The 19431-nt window shown below is 38.6% G+C and overlaps 1 protein-coding gene across 2 annotated transcripts in view; it reads right to left on the bottom strand.

Moving 5' to 3' along the window:
* Positions 1–19431, bottom strand: part of cadm1b (cell adhesion molecule 1b) — a 256172-nt gene that overhangs the window by 42951 nt on the left and 193790 nt on the right. For both annotated transcript variants that reach the window (XM_072692170.1, XM_072692171.1), the window contains exons 6-8: positions 18029–18187; positions 15923–16019; positions 13754–13926 (exon numbers count right to left, since the gene is read on the bottom strand). In XM_072692170.1, the coding sequence (XP_072548271.1) occupies positions 13754–13926; positions 15923–16019; positions 18029–18187 (429 nt within the window). The remainder of the gene's footprint in view (positions 1–13753; positions 13927–15922; positions 16020–18028; positions 18188–19431) is intronic.

Here is a 19431-nt window from a genome sequence, read left to right as displayed (position 1 = left end):
ATGGATCTGGCTTTCTCTTGTTAATACCAGCCAGGTGATTTGCTGCTTATCATGATATAAGTGGTAAGGAAAATGAGAAGCCAGTAAATAAATAAGTAAAGCAGTGTGATGTAATAGAAGGTGACAGGTGCACGTGTACCCTGCTTTTGCTTGTGTTGCCAGAGACTACAACTGATGTTAGACACTGCTACCTGGAGCAGTAAACCTCCTGGAGATAACGCACACGTTTCCAGAGGAGCGTAATCTAGCTTAATTACAGTCTTCATCCTAAGTTTACTTTACTGCATTTTCTCCAGAGCTCATCTGAAGATGCAGAAATGCTAACTGGAGGTGCAGTGCATGTGTTTGCATCCTCATATATCTGAGCACTGTGATCAATTCCATCGTAATATACTTCTCTGACTATTCAACCGTGCCGTCAGTGCAACAGTGTGACTTTAAAGATGCTGTAAAATGCATTTATTAGCATTTCTGTGTTGTTCTTTAATGTACAGAGCATAACCTAAGCTTTGGGTGAAAAATGCTTAGCTGCTACTTAACAAGACTGTTTGTTTACAACGCGACGATATTCCTTTTATGGTGGTACTCTTTTTAGCACTGTAACAATAGCATTGTAAGATTTTTTTGTAACAATTTAGGTAGCTAGAAATGCATTTTAATTATTATAAATTCATTTCACAAACACACACACACACACACAAACACTTTAGAATAATCAATAAAGTAGCTGTTAGATAAATTGACTAAAGCAAAAAATGGTACCACTTCACGTGGATGGTCTGTTGTAGATGCCTCAAAAGTGCAGCTGAACACTAAGTTGAATCTGAATGATTGACTAATGAATGTAAACCTGCACCTAATCTTAAACCTGCAACCTTACTCTTTTAGGATTAGGTTTAGATATAAGAGTTAGGGTTAGGTTTTAGGGTTGATGGTTAGGGTTTAAATGTTAGGCTTAGATTTGGGGTTAGATTTAAGGTTTAGGTTAGGTTTTAGAGTTAGATTTAAGATTTAGGTTAGGATTTAAGCTTGAGTTAAGCTTAGGATTTAAATTTAGATTTAAGGTTTAGGTCTGGTTTTAGAGTTAGATTTAAGGTTTAGGTTAGGTTTTAGAGTTAGATTTAAGATTTAGGTTAGGGTTTAGGCTTGAGTTAAGCTTAGGATTTAAATTTAGATTTAAGGTTTAGGTTAGGCTTTAGGGTTAGATTTAAGGTTTAGGTTAGGTTTTAGAGTTAGATTTAAGATTTAGGTTAGGGTTTAGGCTTGAGTTAAGCTTAGGATTTAAATTTAGATTTAAGGTTTAGGTTAGGCTTTAGGGTTGAGTTAAGGTTAGTTTTTAGGGTTGATTTAAGGTTAGTTTTTAGGGTCGATTTAAGGTTAGGTTTTAGGGTTAGATTTAAGATTTAGGTTAGGTTTTAGGGTTGCGTTAAGGTTAGTTTTTAGGGTCGATTTAAGGTTAGGTTTTAGGGTTAGATTTAGGATTTAGGTTAGGTTTTAGGGTTGAGTTAAGGTTAGTTTTTAGGGTCGATTTAAGGTTAGGTTTTAGGGTTAGATTTAAGATTTAGGTTAGGTTTTAGGGTTGAGTTAAGGTTAGTTTTTAGGGTCGATTTAAGGTTAGGTTTTAGGGTTAGATTTAAGATTTAGGTTAGGTTTTAGGGTTGAGTTAAGGTTAGTTTTTAGGGTCGATTTAAGGTTAGGTTTTAGGGTTAGATTTAGGATTTAGGTTAGGTTTTAGGGTTGAGTTAAGATTATTTTTTAGGGTTGATTTAAGGTTAGGTTTTAGGGTTAGATTTAAGATTTAGATTAGGTTTTAGGGTTAGATTTAAGATTTTCGTTAGGTTTTAGGGTTAGATTTAGGATTTAGGTTAGGTTTTAGGGTTGAGTTAAGGTTAGGTTTTAGGGTTAGATTTAGGATTTAGCTTAGGTTTTAGGGTTGATTCAAGGGTAAGGTTAGGGTTAGATTTAAGGGTAAGGTTTAGGTTAGTTTTGAGATTTAGGTTAGGGTTAGGTTGTGGAGTTAATTCAAGGGTACAGTTAAGGTGAGGTATAGGGTTACATTCAACATTGACCTCAGTTGTATTTAATAGACATTCAGTTCAATGTTAGTTGAATGTCAGGTGAGCATCTATGAGGGCATCTACAAAGGACCTTCCAAGTAAAGTGATAAATCCTCAATTAGATGAATCAATAGAGAAATAATTGTGAGGTGGAGCCCTATTATTAATTAGAATCCATACTGTGCTTTTGAGAATCTGTGCAGTATTACAAAACATATTGTGATACTTTAATATATCAGTATTTTCTAACACTACTATTATAAAGAGCAACAAAGTTCAGGAGAGTGCTTCAGTCCACACCGCTTTCCGAACAGAGGTCAATTACAAACATCTCAATGCCACACGGTCGTACTGATGATAGCAGAAAAGTAAAAGCTGTCATTAATAGAATAATATAAAAATACTATACGATTAAATATTCTGTCTGTTTCAGCTTGCTCACAAAACTCACACAAACTAATGCGGTACATATTGTGCATCCATACGTAATCCATTTTCTCAATGACAGGAGAGTTAGGAGAGCTTATTTACAGACCCTCTTTGATCTGTGGGCTGAGGTGAAATCTGGGACAGAGGCAGCTCGGAAGCTAACAGATGGACAGATAGGCTTCTTTTCTCTGCCAGTAGACTCTAGGTGTGACTTTCAGCACCTGGCTTCTCTGCTTCTCTACATGAAAATGTAGCGCAATACTGACCGCAACATAAGCAACACCCCAGCAATACTGTGCAGAATGGAGCAGGCATTTTAGCCTAAAAAAAAAACAACAACCCTGAAACTAACGGCTCCAAACAGGTCTGCATGCAATACAAAGGAGGAAAATTGACTCTAAGGCTTTCCTATGAATTGCAACACCTATGCTCTGTATGGATGCCCATTCAGTTACATTATGTGTAATAGCAGTATAGTAAGGGCTGTAATAGTGTGTATAATAGTGAAGCCCTCAAAGTCTGAAATGCTGTCGCTTGTGGCTGAAACAAATACAAAGGAAACAGCACTACTACCTACTCAAGGCCATTTATAGACACAGCAGATCCTTCATACGGAAAAATCAATGCAATCAGCCACAGCTTGAGCTCAACACCTTCACAGTAAAAGAGCTACTTGCTTTTATGCTTCTTTCTAAACCAGTCCAAGAACAAGGCTGCAAAAGTCCATGTTGTTAATTAGAATCGTAAAGACATGGAGCTTTTTTGAAAAAAAAACTACAGTATGTAAACATATTCATTCACCAACCGTCAGGCCTACAATGCACAGCGTAGGGATCCTCAGTCCATTTCAAACACTGTCCATTTTAAATGAACTTTAAAGTTTTAATGTTTGACTGTACTGCACTTCTGACCGTTGACTGTTCTAATGAGTTGTGGTCAAAAGACTAGTGTATCCTTTGTCTTCTGTACCATTGTAGAGTGAAAAAGGGCACGAAATATCATGCAGATGTTCAAGAACCCAGGTTTCTGACCTTAATTAGCTTGTTAGGGCTTGTTCACAATCACTGCTGGAAAAGGCCAGGTGATGCAATTTTACTTTAAAAATACTCAGGTTTCAGGTAGCCATTGGAATTATGGGGGTCAAGTTGAGGTCACTGGGGATGAGATACCAAGAAAACTTTCACAGGGGACCGCTTCTAGAGTTGCTAGAAAGGCAAATCAAAAGCCTTCAGGATGATTCCACAGACTGAATCACAGAGTGATGGTCCACTGTTCTACCTTTCCTGCGTCCTCGCCACAAATTTCACTCATCTCAACAAACCTGATGCATTTTGGAAATTAGTCCAGTGGACTGATGATGTTCAAACAGAATCTTGTGGCCTTAATTAGCAAAGGTATGTTTGGAGAAAAAAAAAAGTATTATAGTGTTTCATGAAAAGAACATCTCTCCAACTGTTCAGCGTTAAGCACGGGAGTAGATCGGTCATGCTTTGGCCAGTGGTATGGGGAACATCTCACCGGTAAAAGCAAGAATGGTTTTTAATTAAATAGCAGCAGATTCTGGATGCAAGCACCAAATTATTCAGCTTCTTTGACACAACTCTCTGTGAAGCAAGCTGAAAAGGAGCAGAGGATGGCTTCCACAGCAGGATAATGATCCTAAACACACCTCAAAATCTACAATGGACTGCCGCCAGAGGCGCAAGCTAGAGGTTTTGCCATGGCCCTTACAGTCTGAGAACTGAGAAATCCCCCAAACACGAACTGAAAGACATTTAGCTGCTACAAAGCGTTTTCAAGCTGTGCAACTTGCCACAGGGGGGTGTTACTAAGTACTGACCATGCAGGGTGCCTAAACTTTTGTTTTAGGTCCTTTTCCTTTTTAGTTAAAGCTGTAAAAGACAGAATAAAAAAATCTGGTACAAAATATGAACCCCTTAAAAAGATTAGGGCTCGCTGCCGGACTGAAAGTATTACAAACTTCTATTACCAAAGAATAGCCCCACCAATTTGTACAGAAGTCCATGCAGATACTCAGTAGTACACATTAGTGTGTAATAAGCCTTGCTGCATTAAGGAGTTAAAGAAATGTTATCTGTAACTTATGCATTTTGGAAATTAGGTCATTTTTGCTTCACTATTCACTATTCACTATTTTGACCAAGAGTGCCCAAACATGTTGCTGTATACAGCATGTGTAGTTCTACATTTAAAAGGAGTATTTCAGCAAATACAAACACAGGTGATTCACATACATCAATCCTAAAGACACAGTAACATAACCAGCCAATTTAAAAGGTTATTTAAAAGGTTTAAAAGGTATTGCCTGAATATGGTACATGTACAGATACAGTGGCTCTGCAGTAATGGCTACAGTTCACTTTGAAGTTTGTTAATGTTTCAGCAAGGGTTTGTTGGACAGTGGGGTTTCTTAGCAGGATATGGAGGTTAATGCTGGACACAAGCTCCATCAATACTCTCCTCTTGCTTTTTACTTCTATTGGCCAGGGCTCACCACATCCAAGTGAGTGTAATTGAAACACACCTGGGGGCCCACCGGGAGGAGAGTGGGTAAAAGAAGCGGTCAGTAACAACTTAGCAAACCAGCATGTGCCAAATGGAAAATACTGAAGTTTACTGTGCTCCAACCATGCACTATAAAATCTGTCAAGCTTAATCTGGTACTGGAAAAATGCAACTTCATGGTTGAAGCATACTGGTAAAAAGTAGCTATAAAAGGCTGTTTTAGTAATTATAAATGACATGGGCTGTTTTTAATATGTCGGGCCAGATAATAAATGAGAAAATTGGTCCTTTATGCAACTGCACATTCCTAATCATGATCCACTGACTGGTGATTAAAAGGTAAACATGCAATTAGCTAGACTAGATTGATTAGCTCTACCAACAAATGAAATGCTTTGCCTGAATCACACCTGCTAGCCGTATTCCACTGTGAATACCATATAAAAACGCACATGCTGGGAGATAAAAGACATACACTAATTAAGCAAGATCACATGATTACTGAGAGAAATCAATTCCCCTGTGAGCAACAACATGTATTTAGCTGGTTGTGTTTGGACCAGGACCTAAGCTGAAAATAATGAAACGCTACTATTAACATATTCAAACCTTCAAAGGAATTATATACATAGACCCTTTTCCTTCTTTTAAATGGCTCTTCTGCAGTTGTTAATAAAATAGCATGCACATACAGTAAATACACATACAGTTAGTTTTAGGCGCATTGTATAATTTCCAAAAGCCAATGGATTGGCCATTCTGAAGGTCCTGTAATGTTGATAAAAGACCAATCAAATATTGCTACAATTCAGTGGACGCACACATCATTATTACTCGTCATAACTTTACCAAATAATACTACTAAATAATAATAAATTTATATATATATATATATATATATATATATATATATATATATATATATATATATATATGTTTAAATAAAAAACTAAATCAAAAAACATGTTGCTACTTAAAACTACTGAATCCTTACTGAATCACTAAGCATTGCCTCACTACTGAAAGCTACTGTATCATTACTGAGTCACTAAGCATTGCTTCACTACTGAAAGCTACTGTATCATTACTGAGTCACTAAACATTACTTCATTACTGGAAACTACTGAATCATTACTGAATCACTAAACATTACTTCACTACTGGAAACTACTGAATCATTACTGAATCACTAAACATTCCTTCACTACTGGAAACTACTGAATCATTATTGAATCACTAAACATTATCTCACAATACAGTAATACTGATTCACTTTTGAACCATTACTAAATCACTAACTACTACTTCATAAATCTCAAACATTTTAAAAGACAATAAATTATATTTGAAATTTGAGATTTAAAATGAATATTGTTTAATATTATCATATCAGACATCATTCATCATGAAGCTGTTTTGCACACCATTCAAAGGTCTTTGTTTTGGTGTTTAATTCTGTACTTTATATATATATATATATTTGTTTTTGTTTTTTTTTTTTGTTTTTTTTGTTAGTTTGTTTTTTTGTTTGTACTGTACTCCTAAATTTCAGCTCCTCATGAAAAGCTGTCAATTTGTTTTAGTCAAGTGATACTTCTGCAGCTAGATTAGTGATACTAGTATTGTTATGTTTCAAGTGGAGAGAAATGGTGGATAATTAAAATGTAATGGCCATATTTAGTGATTTACAGTTGGTTTGTTTTTTTTATTAAATGTTTTTCACCTGGGAATGACACACCAACACAAAGTAGTCAAGCTAAACCCCTCATGCCAATATCTAAAAATAATATGAGAATTTGTGGCTTTGTGTTAGTTTGCTAATCAGGTAGATTAGCTGGGGAAATGTATGGACTAGCCACGCGGTTATGTGTGGAAATTGTTTAAAAAAAAACAATATTAATATTAAAGTACTTAAAATGCCCTATTAGTTAGTTTACACAGAAAGATACAGAATCTGTCATCCACTGTCAAACTGTCCAACACATAGAAGGAATTTTGATTCTCCTGGTCATGAAATTGGCAGCTAGGTCAGACAGAGTTAAGTCCAGGAAATCCATTGTTCCACTTCAGACTATCATATTCACTAACCACAGCAAGACGCTTTTTGTCGTAAGCAGCCGAAGCATCACAAAGGACAAAAAAGCCTTTCAAAAGAACTGAAAACTTTCTTTCACTTTTGCCAAACTTATAATAGAAAAGGGGGAATGTTGAAAGATGGAGTGATGATAATGGTGTGTCCATGGTGAAACACGAAAGGAATAAGACTTCAAGACAGATCAATGACGCTATTCCCTGTCTGCCACCCAGGTTCGGCATTGTTTTCTGTTTTCCTTTTTTCTTTCTGGCTAATCCTCATTCCTGTTTTGACATCTGTCGCAATTATGTTGAGATTTGAAAATGGATGATTTTTGACTGTGCCTGTGTGAGGCTAGCACCACTAATGCATTCACGTTCATATACAATACACTGTAAATTAGTAATGTAGCAGTAGTGAAGAAAGTCCACTGTGAATCCCACAACTGTGAATAATGTGATGTTCAAAACACTCTGCACAGTGAAATGTACTACATAATGAAAAATTAATTATAGGAAACATTAATATTCTGTCATATTCATAGTTACTATTAGAATTGGCATGCAACGCGAAAGAAGGGTTACCGCAGTCTACACCCAAGCTCACTAAACTGGGACACTGAAAAAAGTAATGCACTGGATTTATTGGATCCAAAACTTCTTGTACACTTTCATTCCAATTCTACCTATTTAAGATTTTAAGAAGCATTCCCTTGATGTAAAGGTTTTTCCCCCAATTTAAAGGTTCTTCATACTCACATCTCTAATACAAACATGGTTCTTTATTAAACCAAAAGTGGTTCTTCTATGGCATGACTCAAAGAACCATTTGTAGATGTGTACATCCTACAGTTCCACATAAATGTAATATATTACTTGGGAATGATGCAACACAGGCTTTACATTACCTGGGAATGATGCTACACTGGCTAAGCATTACTTGGGAATACTGCTACACTGACTTAGCATTACTTGGGATATAATAATTGGGATATAATAATGCTAAGGGGCAGTGGTGGCTCAGCGGTTAGAGCGCCGGGATATCGATAACAGGGTTGTGGGTTCTGTACAGTCCACACTGTACAGTGACAAATACATGCACCTTTACCTACACTGTATGATGCTTCATAACAGTATTCCAAATTGAACAAGCTTTAGTTAAGTTCATATAATGTACACTATAAACATTTCCATCATAAAACACCCTTATGATTTCATTCACCCTTATTATTTTGCAAATACTAACATAACCTGTATACAAAGTATCGATATTAATTGTTATTCACTGCTTATGAATGTGTTATGAGGATGCGGTTACATCAGAACAACAGTAACCTTCAGTTTACTTCCTTTGGTCAATGCCTTTATTCACACAATGTCTAATCTTTTGAATCCAGGTAATTCAAAGCATCACTATTTCAGTATACATACTTGTTGACTATAAGCAGAGGCACTACTCAAAAGCAACCAAGACCCCTTTTGTAAATCAGCCGGCCCCAGAGGTTGAACAGACTGTAACTTCGGCAATTCAAGTTTATACCCCAGCTTGACACTCGAGAGCAGCAAGGTTGACATATATGCGTGCGTTGACCGTTGTGCTGTTAAAGAGCATATTTCACTGAAACAGTCTAGTGAAGTACACTTCTTTAAAAGGCTGTGTAGCGCAGCATGGCCCTGGTATCAAGTGCAACTGTAAAATAGATAAAAGTTAGCCACCTTATATTTCACTTTTTATTTTGCCCATAGTGACTTATTACTTATATTAACCCAATGGTGCAACGCTATCGGGAGAGGTGAGGATACTGTCCCTCAACTCAGTATTCTCTATAGATACAGTTGATTTAAACAAAAAATAGAGAATCATTAAAAAGTTAATAAAAAATTTACAGTATGCAAGGGCAGGATAAAGCACACAAATCCAGTGCTTTAGTGAACTTAAAGGTACCCTTTGTAAACTATTACTCAGATAATAGTAGTTAAAAGTCCTAGTTATACTTCTGCTTGAGCTGAAGCACAAAAGTAGTTGTTTTCAATGTGTTTGATTGATACTGAAATACAACTTGATGTTACTGTTAGCGTTTCTGTCATTACTAAAGGAAGGGTTTAATGAAATATGTGGTTTGGTTAATCTGAAAGTGCATCATACAGTAAATTCTATTTACCAGTTTTACCCCACTTTGCATTAAAGTAAAAAATCCACTGAAATGTTGTGAGGTGAAATTAAAAGTCTCAAAGAAAGAAGTACCGAAAGCTTGTTATGTGAGAACTGATATTTTTTCTCCCGGGCTCCCCCTACAGGTAGGGAGTAATTCACTTTTACCTCACTACAGTAAAAACAAACTGCACATTTAAAATGCTTTTATCATAACAGTTAAAGTCACTGTTTCACTCGCTGCCTCCAAAAACAGCAAGCCGAAATGTGCCATGAGACACAACTACTTTGTTATATTTAATCAATTTTAGCTGCAGCTCATTTCCTCATGTTTTGAGGCTCAACTTAAAATGTATTGTTGACCCACCAGAACTAATAATAACAACTAATAACTTTAACTAATACTTAATAACTAATACTATCAACTAATAAAAATGCGTTGAGACTAGATTGATGCGTTGAGATCAATCACTGCATCATTTTAAGTTGGTTAATCAGGAGAATTCCTCATATCTGTTATGTTTTATATATACGTTTTTTAGAATATTATGAACACCTATGCCTCAGATGGCTCGGCATAACAGTGGTGCCCTACAGGACACTGATGCCAGAGGGGAACAATGACTCGAAGGGTGCAGAGCAATCGACGCACCACTGTTGACCCTTCTAACCTCAATAATGAACACCATCACCAACTGCTACGACGTCTCATTAGTATCATCCGAGTCAAGGGCGGTTATTTCCATTATTAGGTCAGTGGTCATAATATTCTGATATGACTGTATATAATATCGATATAACACATCTATTATATCATATATTGCCAGCTAGCTAGCTAGCTATCCACCACAGCCACAGACGATGTGGTGTTAGCTATTTCAACATTAAAGTAGCGTTAACAATAAAACCAATAGTTTGGTTATATTTTATTACCAAAGAATTCTTATTATTAATTATTAGGGAATTGTACGGAAGAATTATGATTATTTAGAGGGGGCTTGTAACCCTACACCGCTCCCCTGGAGGTTAAAATTATGTATTACTAGGTGCATATATGGTAAATCGGTCTCCTCAGAGATCAGTGTAGGACTTGCGGCCGAGTACCACTAGCTTATTGACCTCATTTATGAACACAGCTAAGTAACTTCAGGTACACAGGCTTGAACTGAGACTGACCCCTTTACCCCCATTCATAGCCCACCAACGACACTGCTCAACTGCTTCACCAATTCATCCATTCAAAGAAGCCGATGTTCATTTAAAATTCAGCTAAATCGACGTGTGATGATAATGCGCTCCATTCTCACCGGCTCGTGGAATCAGACATAATAGTGCTTAAGTTGGGACACTGTGAGAATTCTCCTGCGCCAGCAATGGAAGATGTGCATTGTATTTCAATCTCATGTAAGACCCCTTTTGTTAAGGCCATGAATGCAGTGGGTGAATGAATGGAGTGTAAATGGAGAAACCAATGGCTGCCGTCTCTGCCTTTGTGTTTGTAATGTACCCAGCGCCCCCTTACGCACGCCCATATTGAATTGTAAGAACTAGTGCATCAGACATGCAAGTAAATAAGAGAGATGGGAATTTTCTCAAACGGTTATAGTCACTGTTTCACTCGCTGCCTACAAAAACAGCAAGCCCTCCCCGTAGCGCCGAGGTAAAAGCAACGCCGACAGGCCATAGAGGAATACGCGGGGTCTGGGATTATCAGCCTACGAGAGGTCTTCATGCTTGTTAGCGCCTCGGAGGTATGTCATGTTCTGCAGCTGTCTCGCTAAATTGATTTCGAAATGCGCCACGAGACACAACTACTTTGTTTACAACAAACGTGAGCCGTGTTGGCCTTCCCTAAGGCGGAATGCAACTAGCAAAGGCTTTTAAAGAGAAACAACAAATATGCATTAAGCCATGGTAATCTAATTGTCCATGTTGTGGAGAGTGGACCTGCCGTAATTGAATCCAACAGCTAATACGGAATATCTCCTCACCGCCCTTTATCTGAGGAGCACGATTCTAAAATTCTCATGTCTTTTTCAGACCAAATCAAGGTTCTGCTTTCTGAAATCACTTCAAGAGAAGAAAAATTACACGTGTAGATGAGAACAAGGGAAACTGAAGCCTCTTTTGAAAGAGCGAGTGTGATCAGTGATTTTCCGCTTAAGTTGAGGTGTCATGGAAGTGTCATGCTCAACGACTGCTGCCAGATATGACTCAGCCTCACTCCCACATCTACACATGGTTCTGGCGTTATCTGGAGCTGCACAATACATTGTTTAGGCAGCATGAGAGATGGACCTTAAAAAGAAACCGGATCAAGAGGAGATGTAGAGTGAGCCTGTGTGAAATTCATACATGTTCCATTAGAGGGCCCGTGTCCTGTATTATTATGTCATGCGTTTTTATTCGTTGTTGACAGTTTACATACATTCATCATGGGCATGAATGTCAGGGCAATATTGGGCTTTTTACATCATTTGTTTGAACATCATTTGTTTCTTTTTCTGGGGCAGAATGAGTGACAACACACACCTTTAAATATGATGTGGCAGCCATTTCTATTCAGTTATGATGAAAATAAAGACAGAGTAGCACAAAGTATGCAAGAACTAGAAGTGCCCAAAACAAAATACACCATATAATATGTTTTTAGTGGCATTGAAGGACTTTTTTTTTTAACACTCGGTTTGAAAATTGGGCCTGTGAATTCCAAGTCAGAGGACATTGGTCCCTCCAAGCCCTTCATAACTACGCTTCTTACCTGCAGTTAATATGTAATTTAGCCAGACTTGGCATAGATTTTGCACAATGTTCTAATTTTCATCTGTGTGTTTATGATAGTTTGGTGTTTATATTTTGATTTTTGAAGAAGAATGCAATAAAATATATATTTTTTAATTATAATTATTTGTAATATATTTTATAAGATTTTTGCTCAAACCAAACATCAGAATCAATATATGTATTACTACAACCCCAATCTTTTAAATAATCGCACTGTATATTTCCAGACTAGTTGCCTACCCAGCATTCCTGGTATCCGCTACACTTTACACCTTAAATTACGGCTACATTCACACAGCAGGTCAAAGTGGCCCTAATCTGATGTGATATGTCTGGTGTGAACAGCAAAAACACACAGAATCGGTCATTTTCATTTGAAATCTGATGCATATCCGATACGCAACAGTACAACTTGATCTCAGCCTGATCGGAATTCAAGAGACTGTTATCTGAGTCAAACTCTACATTAGCTAAGGAGAAGCGAAAATGGACGCATTGAAGGAAGGTTTCAGTGGCGGGACAGTGAGGTAACAGACCTCATATAATTTGGTCTCGTTAAAAAACGTTAGACGACACATCGCAACAGCCACTCTGCGTTTTATGTCATGTCTAAGGAAATGGACGTTTGCGGCCATGGGAGGGCGCTGCTGCTGCAACAAAGGAAAATACAAGGCTTTAAAACTAAGTGTAAAGAAACCAAGGACGCAGAACAAAGAAGCGTCCGTGTCCGAATAACATGCTCTTTGTACAGCAAGCTTGAGCACATTCTCGCGATGAGCCCAGCTGGCAGCTGAAACCGAGTCTTCATGTGAAGCTTTGCTCTTTTGCGAATGCAGGTCAGTTTAGGAGCGTGAACTTTTCAGACGAATGTCTGATTATAGGCCACATTAAATAGATAATATGAACATCATTAACTGTAGATTTGATGAGAATCGGATTTGGGCCACTTTACTTGCTGTGTCATCCTGATGTACCAACACTTGGATATATGATGGAATGGATTCAGCATTACTACTACTATTACTACTGTTAAGCACAATAATGATTATTTCAATACACCTGAGCAGAACAATGGGTGTATGTGGTGTTAGGGTGACTTTATACCATTTATTAGTCGCGTATAAGTGAGTTTTTTTTCCTTACCACTGTTGCCCTATGGCTTGCTTGTTTTGTTTATTTTTGTCTAATTTTTAGATTTCTGTAATGTTGCTTTGTGACAATAGGTTGTTAAAAGTGCTATAAAAATACATTTGACCTGACCTAGAGTTGAAAATCAGAATACTCATACCTTCCTTCCCAAATACTGACTTGACAGCACTTCCGCTCCTGAACCTCCATTTATCAAGGTAAACGAGTAGTCAATCAATCTAAGTCGCTCTTACCCCTCACTGTGCAGCCCGACCATATGCCCAATCAGAAGAACATACTGCAGTAGTCGAAAGGCTACGAGTGTAGAAAACAAAAGCTGTCTGGTATGAATATAAAAGCACTGAATAATTCTGCCTCATTGTCCTTTTTATACAAGAAAAACAGGTTACGGCGTAGAATGGGAAACATTGTCCCCTGAAGTAGAAAATGAATGTGGAAACACAAGCACGGAGCATGAGTCAGAGATATTCAGACAGAAGAAGGAAGGATCATTACGCAGCAGTAGCGTCTGTACAACTTTTCTTTTTTTTTTTAAAGCTTTTAAACAGGACCAAATGGAAGGCAGGCAAACCTGAATACATACCGTACACATACAGGATGTATTCATCATAGGCTTCTCCCACTAAGTTGGAGGCCACGCAGCGGTACGTTCCGTTGTAGGACTTGTTGAGGTTCTCGATGAACAGATCAGAGCCTGTAATCACCGCGTGGGAGGGAACATCATCATCCACTTTGAACCAGTTAATTTGATGAGGCCTGTAAAACAGCACAACGATAATTTAGAGATGTCTGTGTCAACATCCCGGCTGAGAGTGGATAACGAGGAGAACTCATTCAGCTTCCTCGCTGCAGAAATAATAAAAAAAAACATCGCCCTCAGACTTTCTACTCACTGAAATACACCAGCAGCCATACCTAAACTGCTACAGACCACACTAATGCATGGGCACTAGGGCTGGGCGATATGGTAAAAATACTGAATTACGATATTTAAAGACCTTTTTCACAATACACGATATTTATCACAATACATGTAAGCAAAGACTAAAAACATCACTAGTGACAGATTCTTAAAAACTACTATACAGATCCTCTCCTATAGTGAATTCTGTGATTTTATTCAACATCTGCTGCTCTTCATCTAATTAAACCAGTCTAATTACACTGTTTGTTTGCATGTTGCTATCACGATAATAAAATTGATCACGATACAATAAAATAATGCCATATTGCCAAGCTGTGATGGGCACCCATTTACTTTTTTATTAATAAAAATTAATAAAACAGCATTTTTATATTTAGATTTTCAATCTGATCATTACTTCATTTAAAATGTAAATGCAAAAACAAAAGTCTACAGCATGGGGCTAGAAGTGTTATCCACTATGCTGTCCCAACCTCTATGCAAAGTTGAGTTTTTTTAAGGCCAGGAATGCAGTGGGTGAATGAATGGAGTGTAAATGGAGAAGCTAATCGCTGCCGTTGCTGCCTTTGTGTTTGTAGTGTGTATCCAAAGCCCTAGTTTGTACACACACAATTGTAAGCACTAGTGCATCAAAGATGCAAGTAAATATGAGAGATGGGAATTTGAAGTATTTTCTTCTTTAGTCTCAATCTAATATTTTTGTAAATAATACATACTATACAGGGCATTTAATACAACTACACTTTTACTCTGTGCCTTACTGTATTATCTCATCTATTTTTACATTGTATATAAGACATAAAACCCTAATTTGGAGTAGATATGACCATTCAAATCATGGACTCCACAAGACCTCTGAAGGCATCTTGTGGCCACCAAGACATTAGCAGCAGATCCTTTTTTATTAAGTCCTGTAAGTTGTGAGGTGGGATCTCAATGGATCACATCAATGAGCCTTAGGTGCCCATGACCCTGTCAATGGTTCACTAGTCATTCCTTTTTTAAAACCAGGGTCATGGGCACTTCAGAAAGGTGCTGACCACTGCATAAGGGGAAAACGCCACAAGACCTGCCTGATGTTTTGGAGATGCTCTGACCCAGTCGTCTAGACATCACAATTTGTCTCTTGTCAAAGTGGCTCAGATTCTTGTATTTGACTGAACTGACTGTTCACTTGCTGCCTAATATATCCACTCCTTGACAGATGCCACTGTAGAGGGAGAAAATCACTCTTTTTCACCTCACCTGTCAGCAGTATTAGTGGTATGGCTGATTGGTGTATGCTGCCAATTAATTTTAAAAGGCTATTGCTAAATAATCTCATGTATAGTTTATTCCAAAGTGTGACACACTCTGAATTGTTGAAGCAGAAATCCACACAGAGGTACTAGAGATGCTACCAGGGCATTGTATGGCACAATAGGCCCTAAAGAAAATGGACTTACTACTGTTTTACCATTATCTGCATTCACTAGTGCCTTTGGATAGTACATAAAATGGCTAGATTTGCATTGTAGATATTGTGAGCCATTTCACCTCAAATCACTTCAGAAAGGTCTGAAAAAATCTATGATTATCTGTGCCAGTTTACAGACAATTCAAAATCCTAGTTTAGTAGTTAAGTAAATCTGGGGCTGAACACAACGGTTCCACACTGAAGACAGTGTCACGGAGTACACCACGGTTAAACAGCCATAAAAACCGGAGCAGACAGTCGATTGGGCTTAATATAGCCATTCCAAATCCATTAAAATGTGCCTTGACATCGATCTTTCCGCTCGGACTCTTACACAAGAGGTGAAGTGTTAAATGAATGGGAACACTCACTGTGGTTTGCCCTTGGCTTTGCAGGTCAGCTCAAGGTTCTCCCCTTCCCTCGTGGGACCCTCTGGAAACTCCACCACAATCTTCACCTCTGGTTTATCTGGAGAACAGAACAACTGCATATATGAATCCATGAGCCCGGATTTAAGCAGGGCAGTGGAGGGGAGCGCCCATGTTCCTTCTCTATTGTAAACGCGGCATTCCTAGTGATCATATTGTGGAACCATTAAAAGTCTGTTAGCCCAATTAAACAGCATCTTTAATCAAATGAATCAAACTCCATTAACACTTACACGCTAATGTCACACTTAGTGTAGAAGTGCTGAGCTACTGAGCTAGCTTACTGTCTGGATTTTTATGTATTTTATCAACACAGTGTGAAGCAGGGCTCTTTGTTCCCATAGCTTTTTCCTTCTGCAGTTACATAACAAATTCCCTTCCAGCCCCCCTATTCAATCTGAAAAATATACAATGGGTTCTTTGACTGGTGCTATAGAAGAACCAATTTTAGTTCGGTGAAGAAACATTCTTATATAAGACATGTGAGTCTGAAGAACCTTTTAAATTGGTAAGGAGCCTTTACAATGACTTCTTTAAAGCCCATGGAGTTTAAGTCACAAAGCAGAAGTATGACCAAACACTCCTTACAAAATATCCAAAACACACTCCTCAGCCCTCTCTGAAACTTTTTACTGGGCTGTGATTTCACAGATCTTTAGGCTTTACTGAGGTTCTGATATCTGTAACTGAGTTACCAGCATATTTAGAGATACAAGCTTGAGGCGCAGCTGGGGGAGTGGCTGTTCTTCCCGTCCGGCACCCCTCTGCTTTTCCGCATTGGTTGGCCAGCTACGTGCTGTGCCAGTAGGGCGGCTTATGGGTGGGCGGAAGACAGCAGCTCTCCCCGGCTGACTTGTGACATCCTGTCCGTCCCGGACCCAGCCGCTACATTCTGCAGTAAAGTGGAGCGGCCCTAGGTGTAGAACAAGGGCCAGCTGCTCCCCCAGTCGCAGCTCAAGCTTTAGCTCGCCAGGAACCATGTTGGCCGTGATTGGTCAGGGATACGCTGACGTAAACCTCACCCACTTTTAGAACTGCCCATTCCACATGGAGAGGAGAGCAAAACTGGTGAAATACAGCAGACATTTATTAGACTTTTAATAGGGAAGATATTCATAAGACATACTTTGTACATTTACACTGGGGGGTCTGAGGAGTCTCTGAGGAGTCAGATTTACTTAATTAGGAAGGAAATTCAGGTACTCAGGGGGTTCCCAGGGGCTTTAAACCTTTAGAAAGGTGTCCACATATATGTCTCACTTATAAAAAATTATGCTTTATGGAACCAAACATTGTTCTTCTATGGTATTGCTCAAAGAACCCTTCATTTTATTAGAGTGCATGATACACACCATCATTAACCGAGTCTTATAACAAAATAAATAAATAAATAAATAAAGCAGTATGTGTGGCATAGGCAGAGCAACACATGTTTTTTAAAACAAACCTTTAGCCCTCGGGTGGGGGGGGGGGGGGGGCTTGAATTCCAGCAGCCTGTTTATAGCAGTGTACTGTAAAAGTGTTTTTATTTTCTCTTCGCCTTTATCTGTGTTTGTCAAAATGTCAAGCTTTTTACAGTCAGGCTGATCCCTCCTGTCTTTTTCTCTGCAAAGGTCAGGCCGAATAGTCAGCCGTCTGAATAAATTAATATTCGACAAAGATTACAAAAGGGTAGGTCAACCTTTCTGGGACTTTCCATGGCCCGTAATAACGCACACTGATCACAGTCAATTACGGCGCTATTTAGAGAATAGCATTATCAAACCGTGTCACAACAAGACAAAGCCTGTTTTAATTAAAGCAAATCCCAAGGCTCTGTCTAGGTTAATATCTTCAAACAGAAAAAGTCTTTTTCCCCTTTCTTATTTGGCATGAACCCTTTCTTCCAGTGCAACAATCCAATCAAAAAGGCCTATTTTCCCCATATGGATCAACAGCCAGGAGCTAGCTAGTGTGTGTTTGTGTGACTGGTTACACAGTTGGCCCACTGTCTGTGTCTGTGTGTGTGTGTGTGTGTGTGTATGTGTGTGTGTTTGAGGGATGACTCACATTGCACTTCCAGGTATTTCTGTGCTTGGAAGTCCTTCACGGCCGGGTGGTCAATGATGCAGATGACGGCCTCTCCATCGTCCTCCTTGGAGACGGTGAGCCTGAGTCGGCTGGTGACGGTGAACATCCTGTCGTACGTCTCCTCAACCGTCTCCTCACCTGGGAGCAAACAGGAGAATGACATGGCGCCCCGTAAACAAGAGCACTCGCTCTATCCTGACCCGCCTGATAATAACTTCCGTGTCCCAGCGTGGCGCCACAGACGTCTTTGAGAAATGATCCATCACCTCCGAGCAAATCTTACATTCATTTAAAGTGGCAGACACGTCTTCTCGCTGTCACGCCTGCTATACTGACCATGACACAATAACTACTGTTGCACCACATCAGCGCACAATGATGCAGGTTCACATGAGGCTTTTCATACAGTGCTGCTCGGACATAGGTTACAACATGCTGTATTGCGTATACTGGCTGTTAACGGTTTGGGGACAATACCCCAACCGCCATTACTTCTTATTGTGTTCCCAACAAATTTGACCAATTTACTAAAGTTTTCTCTCTAAAAAACATTATTTATTAATTTATTAAACTGTATTTTATTTAAATTGTGCACATCCTTAGTGATTGGTCATTAGAAATGAACAGGTGACACTAATATAAGTATATAAAATTAAGACATGACCATCCATCAGATGTTCCTCTCCTACACCCACATCTCACGCATGTGTGCAGCAGGTTTGTGGTGTGGATGAAGGTGAAGGTGAATCCAGGATGGAAGCAAGAGGTTCTTGTTCTTCAAGGTTGGACACTATTTTTAGAAGAATATCCCAGTCTGCAGTTTTTGAGATAGGTCTACAGTCTGTTCAGTCTGATTTGGAGATTTGGGGTTATTATACATCCTCTTCTCCAATAGGAACGAATGAGGTGCACAGGTTTGTGCACCTTTGTAGTGTACATATTATACAGATACACTAGTAACACTCAACCAACCATATGGGGTACCGCAACAACCACTTAGCACCTTCTTAACAGCCTCAACCTGAAGGGAGAGCCACTTAAGCTTCAAAATCATTCTGCTTTTTCTTCAGGAAACACACTTTTCTAGTTGTTACTGGTGTTCACTAATAAACTGTAACAACTAGAAAAGTGCATTTTACTGAAGGAAACATGAATGTTGATCAATATTTGCTAATAAAGTAATATAAATGTTAGAATGTTATGCCATTACTAAAAAAAGGTTGGTTCAAAACAAATATCCTTGTGAAACGTCGTGATAAAAGTCTGTGATAAATAGCACAATATGGTTACAAACACAGGCCAGAAAATGGCAAATAGAAGTTCAAAACTTGCTCACATATGTATGATTATGGGTTTGTAATCAGCTGTAATTGGCCAGTAAT

This window comes from Salminus brasiliensis, chromosome 11 (assembly GCF_030463535.1).
Source record: "Salminus brasiliensis chromosome 11, fSalBra1.hap2, whole genome shotgun sequence".
Lineage (NCBI taxonomy): Eukaryota > Metazoa > Chordata > Actinopteri > Characiformes > Bryconidae > Salminus > Salminus brasiliensis.
Note: the sequence above shows the minus strand (reverse complement) of the source record. Positions and strands in the feature narration are given on the sequence as shown.